Genomic DNA, 22,396 nt, shown 5'->3' with positions numbered 1-22,396 from the left:
TTGCCGTTTTCTTCTCCAGCTCATTTTACAGATGAAGAAACTGAAGCAAACGGAGTTAAGTGACTTGCCCAGGGTCATACAGCTAGTAAGTGTCTGAGGTCAGATTTGAACTCAGGTCCTCCTGACTCTGGGGCCTTTGCTCTATTCACTATACCACTGAGCTCCCCGTATAATATGAACACCAATAAATTAAATAGGGAGTGAACACTAATAGCAGGGTGGGCACACACACACACACACACATACACACACATGGCTGTGGCACAGCTGTACAAGGGCTTCATTATTCTCAACTCATGGAGACATGTACATAGACATATTCCTGTATACACGCATACTCATTCCACATTCATCACTACCGAAGTTTTCTCTGTTTCATCATCTCACTCTCTTGCCCTCTGTATCTTACTCTCTGCCTCTCAGTCTACGTCCTTCTCTTGTTTCTCCATACACTCATGCACACACACACATGCACATGTACTCGTACACACATATTTGCACATGCATACACACACACACACACACACACTCATGGTGGCATGATGGATGGAGCACTAGACCAGGAGTCAGGAAGACCTGAGTTTGCACTGGGCTTCAGATACTGATTAACTGTGGGACCTTGAGCAAGTCACTCCACATCTCTCTGCCTCAGTTTCCTCATATGTAAATGGGGGTAATAATAGCACCTACCACAAAGAGATGTTATGAGGACTAAATAAGATAATATTTGTAAAGCTCTGTACAAACTTTGAAGTGTTATATAAAAGCTATGACAATGAGGTAAGGTACCATATACATACTAGCCCAAGAAAAGTAGGAAGCCAAACTGTAGGAAGCCAAATCTGGCTTCTTGCATCCTTAACTTCTATCTCTTTTTGAATACCAGAGATTTTCTTTTGGTGAGGCAATTGTGGTTAAGTGACTTGCCCAGAGTCACATAGTTAGTGAATGTTATGGGTCTGAAGTCAAATTTGAACTCAGGTCCTCCTAACTCCAGGGCCTGTGCTCTATCCACTGTGCCACCTAGCTGCCCCCAAAGATTCTTTTAGTAGGGTCCCCAAGCTAGCACCTTCCACCTGGGCTATTGGGTCTCATTCTTATCACCAACTGCCTGGTAAATGTAAGCTGGGGGTTTTTAGGATAATAGGCTGTCAGAGCTGGAAAAGAGCCTTAGAGATGAGCTCACAGTGGCATAGAATTTGGAAGGGGCCTCTGTGGCCATCTACTTCAACCCAGACACGAACACAGGCTAATTTGGGTTGGAATGATGAAATGAAGAATTGCAGTTACAGAATCACTCAATCCCAGGTTAGAAGGTACCAGAAGAACAACAACAACAATTACTACTACTACTACTAATATTACTACCACTAATAATAATAATAATACAATAACAACAACAACACAGTTATCGCTTCTTCATTGTGACTTTCCTCATCCCGGTTCTGATATATCATAGGTCAGCATAAGAAATTAAATGGAAATTTTGGGGGAGTTTTTCAGAAGCTACAGACCACACATAAAGGCCGGCAGACAACACAGAGCCTATGACCAAATACTTAGCCCAGATTTGACAGTAAGGTGCTGTAAACACCCCATAAAAGAAAAAGCCAAAATTCTGACTTCTTCTCTGGTATGAAGGGAGGGACAAAAAGATTTTACATGGATTTTGCAGATCACAGGGTAGCACCATACCCCTCCACCAAGATTTGGAAAGGATGATTGTAAAAAGAATCCCTTCTACAGCCTACACAAGAAGAGGTTAGTTTGCCTTTGCACAAAGACCTCCAATGACAGATGCAGCTCATTTCACTTTTGGACTGTTCTGATTGTTATCTAATTATACAGCTCTGATTTCTTAGTCCAGCCCACTCATTTTACAAATGAACCTCAGGCTCTCTCTCTGTAAAATGAGGGTGATAAAGTCTTTTAGAGTAGTAGACCAATTTGGCAAAATGATTTGATTGAAAAATCAATCAATCAATGAACCAGTATTTATTAAGCCCTTATGCCAAGCATTATGCTATGCAATGGGGATACAAAGACAAAAATGAAGCAATCCCTGCCCCTCAATAAGCTTACATTCTATCAGGGAAGATGGCGTATACATAAAGAAGCATGTATGAAATAAATAAAAGGTAAATTTTTAGAGAGAGGGCACTAAGAGCTGGTAAAAGGATCAGAAAATGTATAAAGTAGAAGAAAGTGTTGCTTCTACTTGGCTTTAGATACTGTGTGACCCTGAGCAAGTCACTTAACCTCTCTCTGCTTCAGTTTCCTCATACATAAAATTGGGATAATAATAGCACCTACCAGAAAGAAATGTTTGATAAGCAGAGTTTTGAAGGTAATGAGGAATTCTAAGAGGTAGAAGTAAGGTAGACATGAGGACAGCCATTGCAAAAGCATAGAGATAGAAAATGGAATGTCATGTGTGAGGACTACCTGAGTTCAAGTCCAGCCTCAGATCCTGGGCAAATCACTTAACTTCTGATTGCTTCAGTTTCTTCATCTGCAAAATGAGATAATGGTACTACCTGCCTCCCAGGATTATTATGAGGATCAAATGAGATAATATTTGTAAAGTGCTTTTCAAACATATAAATGCCATGATGATGATATAATAATAACGGTGAACACCAAAGAGACTAGTTTGGCCGGACCATAGAATGTGGAAAGGGGAATAATATATAATAGGGTTGGAACAGAAGGTTAGGGGCAGATTGTGAAGGGTTTTAAAGGCTAAAGAAAAGAGCTTAAATTTGGTCTTAGAGGAACTAGGGAATCATTGGTGTTTATTGGGTAGGGGATTGATATGGTCGGACCTGGACTTTAGGAAGTCATGTGGTGAATGAATTGGAGAGAGAAAAGCTTTGAGGCAGGGAGACCAATTAAGAAGTAATTGTGCAGCTGAGAGTTGAGGAGGATGGCTGATTGGTGGGACTTGATTAGGAAGTGAACTAAGCATGGTACTGGGTGAGTACAGATAAGGGGTCAGATCCAAAAGATATTGTGGAGACAGAAACAGTGATAATAGGTAACCGTTTGGTGAGGAAGAGTGAAAGGTCAGAGGTAACACTAAAGTCCTGAACCTGGATGACTGGAAGGATGTTGGCACCCTTGGAAACAGAGAAGTTTGGATAGGGAAGTGGAATTATTTCTTAGGAAGGAAAATCTATAAATCACTATTACCGTATTGTTACATTCATATTAGTACTTCACAGTTTTCAATGCACTGTCACATAAACTGTCTCAATTAATTCTCAACTCTGTGAAATAAGTGGATTATTAATATTAGTAAACTCATGATAAATTCACACTTATAACACACCCTGATTTATAACTCCCACCCTCCAAGCACATCTGCTTCTAAAAGATTTTTATCATGCTTAACATAGACCCACATATAATGTCCTAGACTTTGGAAAAATTATTGAATTTGAAGTCAGGGACTGTGAGTTTAAATGACTACTTATGGGACCTCAGGCAAATAATTTTTTCCCTTTTGGGGACTCAATTTTTTGATCTATAAAATGAGGGGAGTTAGCCTTTAAGGTTCGTTCCACCTATAAATCTATGGGTCTATGATCCTTTGTTTTCTCCCTTTACATAACGCACATGTTATGGATGTTAAATTATGGTATTTTGAATGGGACGCCATTTCCTCCATCCAAATCAGAACCTACTTGCTTTTAACTTAGGTTAGCATTTAAAATAAGGTAGAATGTAATGACAGAACAGTAGTATAACAAGCTTGTTTTTTTTCTCATTACTGTCATTATTGGGGGGATAAAAGGGAACTACCAAGAAATTCCCCCTCTATTTATTCTCTAGTTTAAAAAATAATTTTCCCTCTAGCAAATTTGGTCCAATGTGCTACCTATGTAGATGACATAGAATTGAAAAAAAGTTCACATCTTTCCCTGATTTCAGAGTCATTATCATGTCTCTGTCAACGTTCCAAGACATAATGGGATGTGTTCAGCTGATTTATCCAGCAAACTAGAGACATTACCCCGCCACACACAAACCCAAGGAGCAAGAGAAGAAGACACATGGCGGCAAGAGTGGGGCTAATAAAATTTATTCCCGCTAACGAGGGAATGACCTATGCCATAACTCAACCTGAGCAGCTGGGCCACTGCCTCCAAGCTCCTGCTAGAACACACAAACTTAATCATTGTGGCGTTTCCCAGCTTCAATTACAGTCCTGGTGGTGGCTGAGGTTTTGTGCTATGAACTCTGGGAGAGAGAGTTGGAACTGTGGGATTAATGGGCTGTGTGGGATTTATCTTCCCTTGACAGAGGAGTGATACTAATGGATGCACCAGTAAAGAGAGGCAGATGTTGGGGACTTTTTGGTTAGCATCTTTCTTTCATGATACTGAGAATATTTTCCTTTCTTCTTTCTCCATTAAAAAAAAAAGTCTGTGTTTGACTAATTGAAGGGAAAAACAAACTAAAAATCCCATTCGGTCAGTGTGGACAACAGCATCGTTTGAATTCTGTTCCTCTTGCTGACCTAGTCCTGCACAGTGTTCCGAAAATCAGACCCTTCACAGGACACTGTAACACAGCCATTGGCTTGTCTGGGCCAGTTAGCTCAGCAGGTTAGAGTGTGGTGCTAATGAGGCCAAGGTTATAGGTTCAACTACCACAGGAGCCAATTAGTTTTGCCCTGTTTTCTCAGCCAAGGACAGATTGTACCCCTATTCCAGCAAGTCATTTCACAAATATAGGCTGTTGATCACAACAGGGATTGGATGAAAGAGTGTGGCTGGCTCAATGCAACCCATCCCCACTATCTGATTCTTTTTCATTCAACTTGCATTTATTGAACCCCTACTCTGGGCAAGGCACCATGCAAGGTACTTCCTGGGGGTACAAAGACATGGTACTTGCTTTCAAGAAGTTTGCGGTCTTGTCGAAGAGATGATGACTGCATAAATAACCATTGTGTAAGACCGAAAACAAGAGGTGCCCTAAGAGAGAGACAGACATAGCTCATGTCCTACTTAGGGTGGGTCAATAGCATTGATTTCTTGAGTGAAGAACAGGATGTTATCATTATTACTGAAAGACCATTCTGGGAGGCGTGCAATTGGCTCACAGATAGTCATGAAGCCCATGTCAAAAGCAATATTGTGTATGTGGGTATAGGTACACACGTAAGCATGTATATATGTATTTATACACATGTATATAGGTATATGTCTCTCTCTCTATATCTGTCTGTATACATCTCTGCATGTGCATGCATGTGTGTGTGTGTGTGTCTGTATAAACTATTTGAGGAGAACATTTGGTGGGTTCCAGGTAGCTAAGTGTGTATATTTATGTGTCCATGTTGGCACAGTGGGCAGAGTGCTGGTTCTAGAGTGAGGAAGATCCCTCTTCCTGAGTTCATATCTGGCCTCAGACTCTTACTAGCTGTGTGACCATGGGCTTAACCACTTAACCCTGTTTGCCTCAGTTTCCTCATCTCTCAAATGAGCTAGAGAAGGAAATGGCAAACACTCTAGTATCTCCTCCAAGAAAACCCCAAATAGCATCACAAAGAGCCAGACACGTCTCAACAACAACAACAACAACAACAAACACAACCACCACCACCACAACAACAACATTATTTTGGCAAATGGCAAGCGTCAGGTCCAAAATGTTCTTAAAAAGCAATGGCTGTCTTTTTAAATGTCATTTCCCAATTGGAGGGTTGGGAAAGAAAAGAGGAGAGAATATTGAGGCCTGTGGATAGCTCAGATTAGTTAATCAATTGACAAGCATGTATCAAACATTTCTAAGTGACAGGCACTGTTCTAGGAAATGGGCATGCAAATTTAGAAGCTAATTTCTTCCCTTAGGCAACTTATACTCTCTTAGGATGTAATAATTTGAGTTGGATATATTTTGGCATAGTATAGTGGTGCGCGTGTGTGCGTGCGTGTGTGTGCGTGTGTGTGTGTGTGTGTGTGCAATCCCCAGGATTCTTTAGGCTAAGCTTTTTCAGTAACCTATTCGTCTAAGGAGGTTACCGTGGCAGTGGCTGTGACCGGCTGGCTCTCTTCCGTACACATTCATTTCCTCCACAATCTCATTGAGAAAGACACAATAAAGAATCATTCTGAGATAATGCATTAGTAACTAAGTGGATGGGCTCTTTATTCACAACTTGCATCTCTTCTGGATGGTACACACACAGCCAGAACAGCTTGGGTCATCCCTTACCTGGCCTGTGACTCAGAGAGGAGCCAGTTCTATCGCTTCAACAAGGGAAGAAGGAGGTCAAAATAAGGAAAACCTGATAGATTCAGAATAATATGGCCAAGGGAGTCCCCGCCCCCCTGCCCCCCCACCATATTTAGAGTTTTGTGTCTCCCTGTCATAGGAACTTGGATTTTCTCTTATTCTGTCAGAGAGAAGTGATCATTCTCATAAGCTAGAAATCTAACCTCATTTGAGTTTTATAAATAATAATAATAAATAACAACAATAATAGTTGCATCAATATTATTATGGATAATGATAATGACAGTATAGGGACTAAGCAGGTGATTTCATTGATCTAAAAAATTTCTAGGGGCAGGTAAGTGGCGCAGTGCAGTCAGGAGGACCTGAGTTCAAATCCAACCTTGGACACTGGACACCTACTAGCTGTGTGACCCTGGGCAAGTCGCTTAACCCCAATTGCCTCACTTAAAAAACAAAACAAAACAAAACAAAACTTCTAGAAAAGAAAACTTCTTCTACCATTGCAAAGGATAGCTAGGGTGATACAGTAAATAGAGTGCCTGGCTTAGAGTCAGGAAGATTCATCATCCTGAGTTCAAATCTAGCTCAGATATTTACTAGCTATGTGACCCTGGCCAAGTCCGTTAACCACATTTGCTTCCATTTCCTAATCTATAAAATGAGCTGGAGAAGGAAATGGCAAACTACTCCAGTATCTTTGTCAAGAAGACCCCAGATGGGATCACAAAGAGTTGGACGTGATTGAAAAATGACTGAAAAACAGCCTTCACTACAACTGAAAGTCTTAGACTAGAGCCCTTAGAGCTTGAGTGGCTCTCCCCAGATCACACAGCCAATAGTTGTCAGAGGGAGGACTGGAAGACAGATCATCCTGGCTCTGCGTCTCTACTGCACCGTGCCGATATAAGTGATATTCTTATACATTTCGGCCAAACCACTCAGCTCACTCTGCCCTGTATTCCACAGTGCAGCAGTTTATTTCCTACCTTCGGACTTTAGTATATATGATTCCCCCGTGCTTTATCTGCTTTTCCTCTACATTTTTACCTCCCTGACCCTCTAGCTACTTTCAAGGCCACTTCCCACATGAGGCCCTTAAGTAGCCCCAGCCTCATTGTTAATGCTACTCCACCTGATTTTGTATTTATTTTTAATTACTTACTTTTGTATGTAAGTAGAATGCAAGCTTCTCAAAGGCAGGTTTTACTTTCTACTTGGTGTTTCTGGCACCCAGCATCTAGTCCAGAGTAGAAACTTAATAAATTATTCTTGAACTGAACTGAATTATAGAACCCATAATGCTTTCAGGTTTGCAAAGTACTTTATGAGTGTGATCTCTTCTGATAAATACACATCTGTTCTCTAGAAGACCCTTTTTCTTTCCAAGGGGCCCAGCATCTTCTGTTATCCCTAAGAGGACTGGTGCCTGGCAACTGTGCTGTGGGAGCCTCCCAAGAGGGGGCTGCATTTTGGGCGGCTGCCTCTGCTGCCAGGTATATTTATGGAATCCGCTGGGGTCAGTGGATGCACGGGAGATATGATTTCCCATAAATGGGGGATCATTATCATTCCCCACCACAGAAAGCTTTACAATTGGAATCTGCACTTAGACAAGAAAGGTTACAGCTTATCTGATCAATACCTCCCTTTTAAAAAGAAATCCCCACATGCGCACTTCCATGATTAGCCACTTACTAGGTAGGTTTGCTGTGGTGAGCTGGGAGTGGGTATATGAGTGCATGTGAAATAATGATGGGGAATTTGAGGCAACAATCTGGGAAGGGCCTGAACCTTATCCTCCTCCCATCTTCCTTTCCATTTCTCCTCCATGTTCTCTTGCCTCTATATTCCCTAATTAAATGGCCTCAGGGTAGTATGAACTTGGGCACTGAGCACTAGCTTGAGGCCCAAAAAGAACATTTTGGGGGCTCATCCCATTCAACTTTTGTCTTTCTACCAGCAGTCATAGAAGGCTAAGAGTGTAGAGTGTCTACTCATACTTTTAGCTATGTGGCCCTGGGCAAGTCAAGGTCTCTGAACCTTCATTTTCTCATCTGTAAAATGAATGGATCAAAGCCTATGACCTCTAAGATTCTTTCAAACTCTAAACCTATGATTCTATGATTAATTAATTAAATAATCAAGCCTATGATTAATGACAGGATTGTTCATGAAGGAGTGTTTACTTCTCTGGGTTTTCTCTGAGTGTTCCTTTTCTTGATTCTTTTTTTCCCTCGTATTCTAAGTCTCCTGAGAGAGTAAATCTTAGAGTCTTACCCTAGGGTCAAACCCTCACCTGAGTTCAGATCCCACAGTTTTTGTTTTTTCCTTTTTTTTATTGTGAAGGTAGAAAGAGTCTTGGCCTGGGAGTTAGGAAATTTGTGTTTGACCTCATGCAAGTCACCACCTCCCTTGATGCAGTTTTCTCCTCTGTAAAATGAGGGCATTGGAGTAGATGATTTCTGGGGTCCCTTCCTCCTGCTATAAAGCTATGATCCTGTAAATATGGGATTCTAGTCCAGAATCTGATAACTAGCTCTATGGACCATACCACACAGTAGGCACTATTTTCTACCTTGGTTTTTTTTTTTCTTTTTTCCATCTAGGATCTGTGATCATCTACCAGTATAAGGGAACTCCAGGTAGGAAAACTCCCTTCAGGGGTACTGATGGGCAACTCCTCTGTAACACACAGGCGTCTTAGAGGAGTTCTTCAGCTTTTTTTGTGTCATGGGACCCTTTGGCAGTCTGATTAAACTTATAGACCCTTTGTCAGAATCACCTTTTTAAATGCATAAAATAAAATAAAAAATAAGATTACAAAAGAAACTAAACTTATGGAAAAAATGTATTTTTTCCCCTAGTCAAGTTCACAGATCCCCTAAAATCCATCTATAGATCCCTTGGGAGTTCATGGACCTCAGGTGAAGAACTCCCATTGTAGAGTGGTCTTGCGACACCAAGAGCTTTAGTTACTTGTTGGCTAACATAAGTAGCATGTGTAAGAGGCAGGAGTGAAACCCAAGCTTTTCTGTTGCCAAGGCTTACCTGTTAGCCCACTGTGGCTTCCTTTCTACCCCTTGTTCAGGGTGCACAAGTGCCTTGTCTTATCAACCACTGTCTCCCATGTTTTCCCTCCATAGCCTCAGGGAAGGCAGTATCTCTGTCCATGAGCCAGGGCCACCTACACCCAGCAAGATGAGTCTCTGCACAGAATGAGGCCAGGCTTCTGTTAACTTCCCCACTGGAGAGCCATTGGGCTGTTCATCTTCCGTTGTCCTCAACCTCAGCCTTTTATTGTCCTGGCCAGGGGCTGGGAGCCAGGAACTCATACTCCTTTACTGGCAGAGTTTGGACAAGTCCCAATTCCCTTTCCTCCTATAAAATGGGATGGAGACAATTACTCCCAGGCTCCCGGAGCTTAGGAAAGGTGCTCTGGTTTTTATGTTGATGGAGTACTTTCAGCTTCCAAGTCCTCAGGACAAAGCTGAGCATTATTAATCCCATTATGGGAGAGAGCAAGATGAGTGAAGTTTACTCAGAAGAGTGTCTCTTCATTACACTGGGCAGCCAGGAATAACCCAGGCAGCAATAAATCCCCTCAAAGATCAGGTTTAACTTTGTGTATGTTACCCTTGGGGTGAGAAGGTAAGTTATTCGCCCAGCACCAGTCATGATGATATTAATAGTAATAGCTAATATTTATAAATCACTTACTATGTGCCAGGCACTGCGCTAAGTGCTTTACAATTCTTATCTCATTTGATCTTCCCAATAACCCTGGGAGGTAGATGCAATTAATGTCCCCATTTTACAGATGAAGAAATGGAGGCAGATAGAGGTTAAGTGACTTGCCCAGGATCAATCACACAGCTGTAACTGTCTGAGGCTGGATTTGAACATGGACCTTCCTGATTCTAGGCCCAGCATTTTATCTACTCTGACACTATCACTTACTACCCTTGTGACTTGGGCTAGTTGCTTAACCTCTCTGGGTCTCAGTTTCCTCATCTGTAAAATTTGGATCTAAGGTCCCTTCCAGCTCTGTGTCTGTGATCCCCTATGACCCATGGTTTCTTACATCCCGTCCTCCTTCTGACTCATCATAGCAGCACACATTATTACAAGGCAGATTGGAGGTTAGGAATACTGCCTATGGCTATGAGTACACCTGGGTATTTCTCTGGAGGGGGAAAGGTAACTAGACTCCATGAATACAGCCCATGACGTCGGCCTTATTAACTCTGGCCATTAACCAGCTCGGATAACTGGCCTTACAAAGACCTGTTTAAGTGTGGGTTCTTCTGAGGTCCCTTCCAAATATGAAATGCTATAATTATGCTGCTGAGGCCAGTGAGCAAAGGTGTTGTAAGTGCTGGGCCCAGGAAGAAACTCCCCGGTTTTAGGATAGGGAGGTGAGACTAGAAGCAAGTGGTGGATCTGGGAAATGGGCCAGCGGGGGGAGAGGGAGGGAAGGGATTGAACAGAAGAGAGGGTCCTGTGTTCCCCTCCCTCCTCACCCTCTCAGATGCAGGATGAGCTGAGGGTGGAGGGATGCTCATTAGCTCCTTTATGATTACAGCCAGAGCAGGGGGTCTTAGCCTTGTTTGTGTCGTAGATCCCTTGGGTGGTCTGGTGAAACCTATGAAACCTTTCTCAGAAAAAAATGTTTTTAAATAATGGAAGGAAATGCTAAATTTCAGTTAAAGATCAGTGAAAATAAGGATGTAAATTTTTTTTTCCCATTCAAGGTCACAGACTCCTGAAATCTCTCCACAGACCCCTTGAAAGACTGTGGACCCCAGGGGAAAAATCTGTAGACTAGAGGTTTCAGTACTCTAGGAAAGGCTCTGCTTCTCTCTAGCCTCTATCTCACAAAGTGAATGCTCCAAATACGCTCTCTCTGTTCACTCTCCTGAGGACAGTGCCCAGGGCACATTGCACTGGGACACAGCTGCTCTCCCCTTAAATCTTGGCATCCATCTTCAAACCATTTCTCAGCTCTACCCTAGAACCCTACGTGGCTACCACTGGGGAGTAGCATTGTCTGCCTTTTAAATCCGGCTTTCTGTGATGGTGGAGATTTTTGGAGTGTAAGTCGCTCAGCAGAGTGGGAGCAATTTCCCTGTAATTGGTAAAGTAACCGTAACAACTCTGTCATTTGTATGTAGCGACACGTAATTGCACGGTAACCTTTGCTGCTGAGGCAGGAATGAAGCGAGGTAAGCTATTAGATTTTAATTCCGAGGGTCAGCTCTGGCTTCTCTAAGCTGCAGCTGCTTTGGCTTGGTGGGCTCCCCGTGGAAAGATGCTCCAGTGGGAGACCCTCTGGGACAAAAACAGGGTGGGACCTGCATGATGGCCAGGTTGCTAGCTACCAGTGTGATCTCTTGTCCATATTGTACTACAGAATCCCCGGCATCTTAAAGGTTCTCTGGTCCATTCCCCTGCTTCCTAACTCATAGCCTCCCTTATAGGGTCATAGGTCCATCTAGAGCTGTAAGGAGTCCCAGGGGTCGTGTAGACCCACCAAGGACAAGTAACTTGCCTATGGTTATACAGCATGAAACAAGATAGGACCCAAATCTTCCTGACTCCTAGACTGGTTCTCTCTCTGCTGTGCCATACTCTCTCTCGTTCAAGCTTATTTAAAGAGCTCTCGTCAAAGAGATTCAGTGTCTCCTAATGTAGGTGAGTGGGAATCACAGAAGGGATTCCTAAATCTTAGTAGTTATCATAACAACTCCTAATTCAAAGGAATTTAAATTCACAAAGCACTTTCCTCAAAACTCTATGATGTAGGAAGTACAACTTAGTGAATACTTTTCTATCCTCAATCTTTCATCAAGTATATTATTCTTAAAGTAATAGTTCAGTACTTGGTTTGAGATCTTGCCCTCCCCACATGATATGAGGGGCCTCTCATTCCATGGCATCCTTGTTCTAGGGTACCTAGGTGGCGAAATGGATAGAGTGCTAGACCTGGCATCAGGAATACCTGAGTTCAAACCTGGCCTCAAATACTTGCTAGCTGTGTGATCTTGGGCAAGTCACTTAACCTTGTTTGCCTCGATTTCTTTATCTGTAAAATGAGTTAGAGAAGGAACTGGCAAACCCCTCCAGTATTTTTGCCATGAATACTCCAAATGGGTTAAAAAAAGAGCCAGATATAACTAAAACGATTGAACAACAAATTCCTTGTTCTCCATGCAGGAGCCACCTAACCTGCTGAAACCTTTCATCTAGATCAGGGGTTCTTAACCTTGAATCTATGGACTTAAAAAAAGATTCAATAACAATTTCAATTAAAGTATTTCAATATAATTGGCTTCTTTTGTAATCCTATGGATTTTATTTTATGCATTTAAAAACATGACTCTGAGAAGGGGTCCACAGGCTTCACCAGACTACCAAAGGGGTCTGTGACACACCAGAAAAGGTTAGGAACTTCTGTTCTAGGTCTTTTTTTTTTAATCCATTAACAATTATTTATTAAATATTGATGTTCATTTGTACCAGTGGAACACTCTGATCATCTGCCTGTTGTCCCTCACTTTTTTCTGATGGCACATTTCTTCAGGGATGATCCTTAAACTACTTTTTGTATAGAGGTCATCCCTGAAAACCTGTCATAGTTTGGTCAAGCCCGCCATAATCTCTCCATTGTCCTTTGGGGGTTTCTTCAGTTCCTCAAAGATTGTGATATTTCAAGACTTGTAATACAGCAGCATGACTGGGAGAACATTCATGTTTAAATGAGTCTTTGCTCCAGGAATTTAGGATGACTGAAAACATTATGCATTTTCTCAAGCCTAACTTCTCAGACTTTATTTCCCTTGCCTGCAACATGTGAGATCATGATGCAGTGTTGCCTACCTCATGTGGTTCTTGTGGTGAAAGCTCAAAAAAAGATGGCTTAGCATTTGAAGGTTTTCCAAGCACTTTTAGCTATATTGTCTCATGTAAACCTCATTACAACTCTATGAGATAGGTATTATTGTTCCCCTTTTATAGATGGGGAAACTGAGGCTTGGGTGGGATCATAGGATCTTTGATTTAGAGGTAGGAAGTATTTCAGAGGTCATTTAGGAAGTCCCCCTCACAAAGAAATTGAAGTATGTCTTGTCCATGGTCACACAGCTGATAAATATCAAAGGTGAGATTCAAGCTGAAGTCTTGACTCCAGATCCAGTGCTCATTCCATTCTCAAATGATTCCTCTCCACACCTTAAGTTCCAAGAAGAAACATGAATTATTATTATCTTGTGGTTTATAGATGAGGAAACTGAGGCTCAGAAGAGCTTAATAACATGGTCTTAATCATATAGCCAGTAAAGCTTCAGGCATTTTCTCAGGTTGTCCTCCATTCCCAGAATGCTCAGTTGACTTCCTGGACTTTCTTTAAGCCCCAACTAAGATCCCATCTTTTGTGAGAAGCCTTTCCTAACCCCTCTTAATCCTAATGCCTTCCCTCTGTAGTTACTTCCATTTATCTTCTTTATAACTTGTTTGTACATATTTGTTTGCTTGTTTTCTCTCCCATTAGATCGTAAGCTCCTTGAGGGCAGGATCTGTCTTTTGCGTCTTTTTGTGTCCCCAGTACTTAGCACATTTCTGGAACTTAATACATGTTTATTGATCAATTGAAGTATCAGAGTTGGAATTTAAATCCTGACTCCCCCTTAGTGCTAGTATCTTCCCCTTTGTGGATTATCTCCGATTTATCCTGTATGTATCTTGTTTGTACGTAGTTGTTTGCAGTTGTTTCCCCTATTAGACTCTGAGGTCCTTGAGAGCAGAAACCATCTTTTGCCTTTGTACCCACCAAGCTTAGCACGGTGTAGTGCTATATAGTAGGCACTTAATAAAAGCTCACTGACTGCTAACTACTTAAGTCCAGCTAATGTGCCTACCTTACATGGTTCTTGCGGTGAAAACTCAAAAACATTAGGCAGTTTACATTTTAGCGTGTTGCCCAACACTGTGTTAAGGTCATCTGTGTCAAATGTGCCATTATGGGGTCAAAACGAACACATGGAGTCTATGCTCATTTGTTATCTCTTTTGTAATAGGTGTTTCCCTTGATAATTAAACATTATAGTATTGAACATGGCCTCGTGGCTTTCATGGCCACGTTATCCTGGAATGACATTTTCTTGCTAAGGGACATAGAGGAGAGCAGGGAGCCTTCACTGGAGCTGCTCCATGTGGAATCCAGTGCAGCTACCATGAGGGAACGTGAATGCTCTTTGCCCTCCTTCTGCACCTCTCGCTGGGTTTGCAGTTACAATTTCTGAGTTCTTGGCTCAACACATTGCTGCTGTCATCTTGTTACTAACGGGGGTCTTGAGGTAGGGCTGTACCAGGGCTAGTAACCACACAGACAGCTGTCTCCCTTCCTCTCTCTGCAATTATTAGCAGTTCCAACTTGTGAAATGACTTGAGTAGTTAACCTACGTTTCTTAGCAAAAAGAGGACCCAGGTATTTGTAAGCCTGTGCCTCTCACAATTGGTCTATGGGAGCTTTACTAACTTGGTCCCTTTCACCCTTTTTCATACTTAAGAGCACTGGACTTTGAGTTAAAAGACTTGGATTTAAATCCCAGCTCTACCATGGTACAGTGGCAAGAATACTAGTTTTGTAGTCAGAGAACCTGGGTTTGAACCCGATTTTGGATGCTTACTTCCTGTGTGACTTTGGGCAAATCACTTTACCTCCCCAGGCCTCAGTTTCTATATCTGTAAAATGAGGAAGTTGGATTAGATGTCCTCTGTGGTCTAGAGCACTAGAAAACTAGAGTTTTCTTAAAACCCTATTTATGACCTCTGTGTTGAAGGGTGAATCACTTTATTTCCCTACCCATAAACTGAGGGGGTCAGACTAAATGATCCCTGAGCTCCCTCTGAATGCTCTAAAGTCTGTTTAAACTCCCAGTTCTATCAACTATAACTCGATGGTCAGTTTATAACTTGACTCTTTAAATTCTCCCATGTCTGCTGACCCACACTTAGTTACTCACCCACTTTGGTGGGAAAGATCTATGGGACTTAAAGGTCACATTGAGAAGATTCAATGAATGTTGCCTTTGTCCTTCTCCTGGGCAGGGAGTTATCTCTCTCTCTCTCTCTCTCTCTCTCTCTTCCTTCTTTCTTTCTTTCTTTCTTTCTTTCTTTCTTTCTTTCTTTCTTTTTTTCTTTCTTTTTTTTTTTTTTTTTTTTTCTTTCTTTCTTTCCTTTCTTCCTTCCTTCCTTCTTTCTTTCCTTCTTTCCTTCTTTCCTTCTTCTTTCTTTCTTTCTTTCTTTCTTTCTTTCTTTCTTTTTCTTTCCTCCAAGAAAGGAGTAAGATGAAAAACATATGGAATCAAATGTCTGTATCCTGGACCAGCTAGGTGGTACAGCGGATAGAGCACTGGCCTTGGAGTCAGGGGAACCTGAGTTCAAATCTGACTTCAGTCACTTGACACTTACTAGCTGTGTGATCCTAGGCAAGTCACTTAACCCTGATTGCCTTGCCAAAAAAAATGTCTATATTCAGAGCCTACCAAGAGGTTCTAATGTAGGAATCAAATTTGACCCCATAGAAAATATTGAGACTTGAGGGTTGAAACCCATGGTTGAATCATGGCTCCTACATGAATATGGCTTAGTAAAATGAAATATTAGATAAAATATATTTCTTTTTCTCCTTTTCTTTTTTCTTTATCTTTCTCCTTCCCTCTCTCATTTTCTCTCTTCCTCTGCTCTTCTCTTCCTCTCTCCCTTTCTTCCTTCCTTCCTTTTTCTGATTATGATTCGTTTCTTTGGGAGCACTGGTTCCAGAAGTGTGCAAGGCATCTTTGTCTGCCCCTTGCAAATAGAAGATAGTGGCATCCTGCAAGGAATTTTCTCTTTCCATCGCCATGGTGCAATGCACGCTTCTAGATGTTCTATTAGACAGTGATAGACAGTGAGGAAATTGATCTCAAGGGCAGAGAGCATCTGATGTCGGTTCTGGAAATGTATTAGGCGTCAAGCATGGCATGGTATGCCTCTGTTAGAAGAAAATCCTGTGAAGCTGGCAGTGACCAAGCAAGAGCAGGGCCAAGGGCATGCTGGATGGAAAGCAGAATGCCCTGGGGACACTGAGGCCTGGTTCTGTGGATTGTCCTCACATTGGAGCCATGGGCGAGTAACCCTCAACTCTCAAAAATCCCACCAATGTTTATAAAACCCTACTATGTACTTGGACCTAGAGATATAAAGATAAAAGGAGCATAACTCCTGAGCTCAAGGAACTTAAATTCTATTGGGGGGAGGGTTCAGGTGGGGGTAAGTAGTGACATGAACAAAGATAAAACTATAATGCAAGTTCTGATTGAACTGAGGTAGAACAGAGCATCACAGACTGTTAGAGCTGGGAGGAACATTAGAGGCCACATTTGAACTCATGCCTTCCTGACTAGAGGCCTGGTACTCTATCGATTGTGCCACCTTCATTCGGTCTTAGCTTATAGATAAGAGAAGGCACCCAACTGCTATGGTACTCAAAGTCCTCCATTTTAATCTAGCAGAAAGCACTCTCAATGCTTGGAAGTCTAGAATTTTTATTCTCAGGAAAGTTAGTTAACCTTTCTGTGCATCTGATTTCTATTCTCTAAAAACAAGGAGAAGTATCTAAACCTTCTATTGGGGCTCCCATAAAGAATACTGAGATTGTGTGGGTGAAAAGTCTTTGAGTTCCTCAGGGAGAGGTGTGAGATAAAATACAAGTTGTCATTTTTCAAAAGACTTCAGTTGAGCCAAATGAAAAGGCATCTGGAGAACAGCGGGAGGAATCCTGCCAACAGCACAATGTGACATTAGACAACTTTACTCTTTCCAAATTCCCAAGCAAGGTTCCTTCTTAAAACACACACACACACACACACACACACACACACACACACACCTGAGTGACCAGATACCCGACAGATTCTGTATGTTGAGCAAGCATGGGGGTGGGGGAAGTATTTCCTACCCAAACCCTCTCTGTGACCTCCCCTTTGTCAATATAATGGAAAGTGAGCCTCTTGGAAAAACTTGGAGGATTGTTTCAATACTTCATCCTGGCAATTCACTTCACCCTGTTTGCCTCAGTTTCCTCATCTGCAAAATGAGCTAGAGAAGGAAATGGCAAACCAGTGCCAAGAAAACCCTAAATAGGGTCTCGAAGAATTGGACACGACTGAAACAACTGAACAATAACAACAAAGAGTGAATGAAAACAAAAGATTGGAGCAATAAGTCCTCTCTCCTCCCTGCTATGCTATCCAATTTGGATATGTAACGTATGTAACTTTCCACTCTTCCTGCTTCCTGCCTCCCAGTCTTGGTTAGATTCTGATCCTTGTTCCCCACTTTTGAAGTGTACTTAACTGTATGCTACCTATGCATGATAGAGGGATAGTCTTTTTATGTTTCTCTCCTGCCTTAGAAGAGTAGGATATGCACTGCATTAAAGTACTTATTTTATTATTAGAGAAAGATCTATGATTTTACATGTGTGTGAATTTCCACAGCCTGTGAAGATGGAAATCTCTCTATGCCTCAGAGTTGCTTTGGATGGTGAGGAGGAGGAAGATGATGATGGTGACGATGATTGACAGATACTCTAGGTCAATGAAATGTGCTTAATGAAGCTGGGAAAATGAAGTGAGGAATTCTGTGTGTGCTCTTTCCATTGCCCTGACTTCACCTAATTTTTCTCTTTTACCATCCTCAGCTCCTAACCATTGATGATAACTTCTGTGGCCTGGATATGAATGCACCCCTTGGTGTTTCAGAGATGGTACGTGGCATGCCCATCTTCACGGAGGACAGGGACCGAATGACCTCAGTCATTGCCTATGTTTACAAGGAGCACTCACTGGCTTTCGTGGGCACCAAGAGTGGCAAGCTGAAAAAGGTAGGAACTTTGCCAATTGGGCATCTCTGTGGTTTTGAACTACATCTTTCCTAGTTCTGCAACTGAACTGCAGGGAGACCTTCGGAAAGCCCTTTGGCCTTGTCTGTGTATCTATTTTCTATTTCCTAAAGACACCTATGGTCCTAAAGTTATTTTTCTTTGTGTCTTATGGAGCTTTATAGATACTTTGAGTCAAGAAATTGATTCCAAAGTGTCTGAATGGTTATGATCTTTTTCCTTTGTCTTCCTGCCCTGGATGGGTAGGAGATCACATCCATAGGTTTGGAGATGTAGGGAAGCAAAACTTGGTAAATTATTTTGTTGCTAAGGAAAAAGAATGATTGAAAGGAGAGTATTGTCAACCTCAGAGAGAAAAGAGTGTTGCTTGGAACCAGGTGGTTAAAAAGAGAGATGAAGAAAATAACTGGGAAACACATGGAAGAGATAGAAGAGGGCTCTGATATCATTGCTGACATAGCTAAACCCTGAATACCTTTCCTCTTTTATATGTATAAAAAAAGGTTGGCCACCAGGTGTTGGGTTTTTTTTTTTGGCCCCAGAATTCCAGAAAGAACATCTGCTAAAATGTGACAAAATGGAACAGATTGTTTTGATCTGCATTAGTGGGTGGGATAGCCCACTGATGAAATTATAGATCCTGGAAGGGTACAGGATTATTTTACGTGTGCCTAATTTTTGAGTAGTAAGAAGTTCCATTGATCCTTCATATCTTATGGGAGTTCGCTGGGACAAGCAGAGAATAAGTGCTTGTCTTCTACCCAAGGAAAAGCTGATGTAAGTTTTGGTTTGGGGAAAACCTCTAGAAAGTGGAATTGGGGCAATCCCAATAAAACATGAGCTCAGTAAGGAGGCAGGTTCAGGAACCTAGGACTAGATACACTCTAGGGTCTAATCTTTTTTATACCTTGTGCCTGGTTGGCCTGAGCTAAGGAAATGAGCTAATGATATCATAATAACCAGACAGACCTTCTGTCTTTTCCTACTTGGGGACTGATGTGAGCAAGTAATCCTAACTTTATCGGTCTTGGAGCTAGAAGTAGGCATCACCCAGCAGGCACACAACCTGTCTTACCCTGTCCTTCCTCGGGCCCAGAACACGCTCTCTAGATTTGGCTACAAGTGATGAGGTATCAGAAACTCATTGAACGGGGGCAGCTCTGTGTGTGCAATGGTTTGGTGGGGCTCCTGTGACTCTGACTATGGTGACTTGAGCTGGCAGATGCATTTGGGAATGCCAAGACTTCCATTAGGCAAGGTGAGGAAAGAGCAGAAAACATGGGAGCTGCTCATGGGGACAGTCAGGCTGCTCCCTGGGCTATGGTGCTGAATGAGGGCAGGTATATGTAGACTTGGTATGGGGCTGGTGTTGTCAAAGTTAGGGATTTGTAAATTCTCCCAGGGAAAGGCTATGCCCAATTTTTTATTGTAATCCCGTTGAGGCTTGCAGGGTATGGGTGATGCCATAGCAGTGAAGACCTCTGGTGAAATAGCATTGAGCTTTGCCAGAACACTGTCACTTCCAAATCAACCAGAACAGTTCTGTTGTGGGTTGTTAGCAGCACTGGAGCTAAATGAGCCAGGGCCATACTTTATACATGTTGTATGACATGTACCCCTTAAGCTGGCTTCCAAGGCTTTTTGTGACTGTATGTAATGTGTACCCCTTTTGTTGGCTTAAAATTGAACCACAGTCTTTGCCAACAAAAATTCTGACTGCACGTGGAGCTCAAGAAATGCTTGTTTTGCATAGGCTGCAATTGTAATTCTTTGAAAAACCTGTCATTTCGTTGATGTGTACCCCCATCCTCCTGCAGAAATTGCATGGCCTCTGTGTTTCATGAGTGGCAGTAACGAAAAGAAACTGTGACCTGGTGATGAGCCTCTCCCAACACAGAAAGGTTGTTTTTTAGATGATAGATGAACAGTCTATCTGCCACCAGGCCTGTCCTTAAAGCCTTCCCAGCTTGGTAGGGCCTGCCAGGGCTCTGTTGGCACAAGCTTTGGAAGCCTAGAGTCACCTCCATGCCATAGCAAGGCAACTGGAGAAGTGAGATACGTTAGAAATGAGGGGAAATCAGGCGAGAGGGAAACAATACTCTCTGACATGAAGAAGATACTCTGTGTTGCTTCCTTTTTCTCTATTGTATGCCTGGGCTGTGACCTCAGATCTCCAGAGGAGAAACATTCTCTACAAATTCTCAGGGATAGTATATGATACATCATATGGTACAACAGAACATTCCATTCTGGAGTAGCCAGGTCAAGGTTGTTTTATTTTAGACATTCTGTTCTCTGTAGTGTAGCCTAAAGAAAACCGAGGAGAGGACTGGAGTCAAGGTGTCTCTCTTTCATGACTGATTCCTGGAAAAGAAATGTGGGGGAGTGAAAATATATGTCAGTCATTTCCTGTTTACTCTAGGCGAAGATGGTGTGCAATAGGGCCTCATTTATTGAGAATCATGCAGTAATGAGCTAGATCCTCTTTCCCCAGATAACTGAAGTACATATCCTTAACTCCCAAAATGTTTTTATTTTTTATGAAAGTCTCTGGCATAGTTCTACGTCTTCTGTACATAGTGTGCCAAATATAATTTATCCATTTGGTATGATTGGTGATAATTACAAACATGAATTATTATACTGTGTTGAAAAGAAGTGGTGCCATCAGGAGCTATGGAAGTGTATGTGGCTGTTTGCCCCTACAATCAGTGGTCCCAGATTAGTATACTCTTTGATTCCTTGGGTTTGACTTCTGTAAACCTTCTTCCTCCTCCACTATTGGCTGCCTTCTTCCTATAACACCCTTCTCCCCCAACCTTTACCTTATTTTATTGCTTTGAATCTGCTGCCTCTGACACAAACTGGCTGTGTAACCCTGGGCAAGCCACTTGCCCCAGGCACCTCTCAAGTTACAGACAAGTTGATGGCCTCCATTGATAAAGGGAGTTTACACACCCTGGAGTTCCTCATAACCACAACATCACAGGTCTAGTCCTTTACCTTACTCTGCTGTGGTCTGGAAAACTCACTTTTTAATTTCTTTTTGGGGTGTGGTAGGGGGAGGAAAGAAGAAATAATTTTTAAAAGATTTTTTTATTTTAAAATTTATTTTCACAGTTATTATCTCTCTCCCTCTGCCATAGAACAATAAAACAAAACAAAATAAAAACAAACCCTCACAATAAATACTCAATAGTCTAGCAAAACAATTTTCCATATTACCCATGTACAAATATGCACATCTAATTCAGGATTTTAAGTCCATTGCTTCTCTGGCAGGAAGTGAAGGGTGGGATTCAACTTCAGTCCTTGGTATACTATGATTTGTCATTATATTTATCAGAGTTCTGCAGTCTTTCAATGTTTCAACATTTAATTTCCAGGGTGATAGGAGTGGAGTTATACACACCTGAAGGGAAAGAACTGAACCCTTGGTCACACAGGGGGAAATGAGCAATGGTACCCTGGAGAGGGAAGCAAAGCCTACCCAGCTACAAAACTTTGGAATGGTGGCACTTTTTAATAATATTGCCAAATTTCAGCCATAGTTCATGTGGCCAGTCAGCACGGAAGCCCCTGAGGGACCTTCTGAGTTGGGAACGGAAAGCCGGGCCTTTGGGTTTGTTGTTTGAAATAATAAAAAATGAAAGTAGCAAGTTTATTTATTTATTTTTCCCTAAACAATAGAATGTCACCCCCCCCCTTCCCCTAAACAGCCTCCATTCCTACCCCTACTCCCTTTCCTTGTAATAACTCAGGTCTACTTTTCCCAGGGGTTATCTGGACCAAAATCACCTTTGGGCAAAAGACCAGGCGTGAAAAGCTTTCATGCTGAAGAGGATTTTGCAGGAAGTTTTGTGAGCTGCTGAAAACCAGGGGGTTAGAATAATGGAAATCACAGTGCAGCCATAATTACAGAGTTGCCTTCCCTGAACCCTGTAATAATCCCCTGAGCTTATCCAGTGCCTTTCAGAGCTCTCTGCAGTATGACAGGCGACTCAGAGTGGCGAGTGTGGGCGTAAGTGGGCATGTGTATGGGTCTGAGGGTAAGGGGGTTTCAGTAGATGTTTTCAGGGGTCCAGAAGCTATGCTACATCCAGGTTCACTCTGAGGACAGCCCTCAAATTGCTGACTGTTGATTATATCCGAAAGGTGTGCATCCTAATCATTTCAGCCTTGTTTCTGATTACCATAATTTCTTGC

At 42.1% G+C, this 22,396-nt stretch overlaps 1 protein-coding gene across 1 annotated transcript in view; it reads left to right on the top strand.

Moving 5' to 3' along the window:
* PLXNA4 (plexin A4) overlaps positions 1–22,396 on the top strand; it is a 627,680-nt gene that overhangs the window by 100,434 nt on the left and 504,850 nt on the right. The window contains exon 3 of the mRNA XM_027842295.1: positions 17,990–18,172. Within this exon, the coding sequence (XP_027698096.1) occupies positions 17,990–18,172 (183 nt within the window). The remainder of the gene's footprint in view (positions 1–17,989; positions 18,173–22,396) is intronic.

This window comes from Vombatus ursinus, unplaced genomic scaffold (assembly GCF_900497805.2).
Source record: "Vombatus ursinus unplaced genomic scaffold, bare-nosed wombat genome assembly UNPS02014870.1, whole genome shotgun sequence".
NCBI lineage: Eukaryota > Metazoa > Chordata > Mammalia > Diprotodontia > Vombatidae > Vombatus > Vombatus ursinus.
The sequence above is the reverse complement of the archived record's forward strand: the minus strand, read 5'-3'. Positions and strand labels throughout refer to the sequence as shown.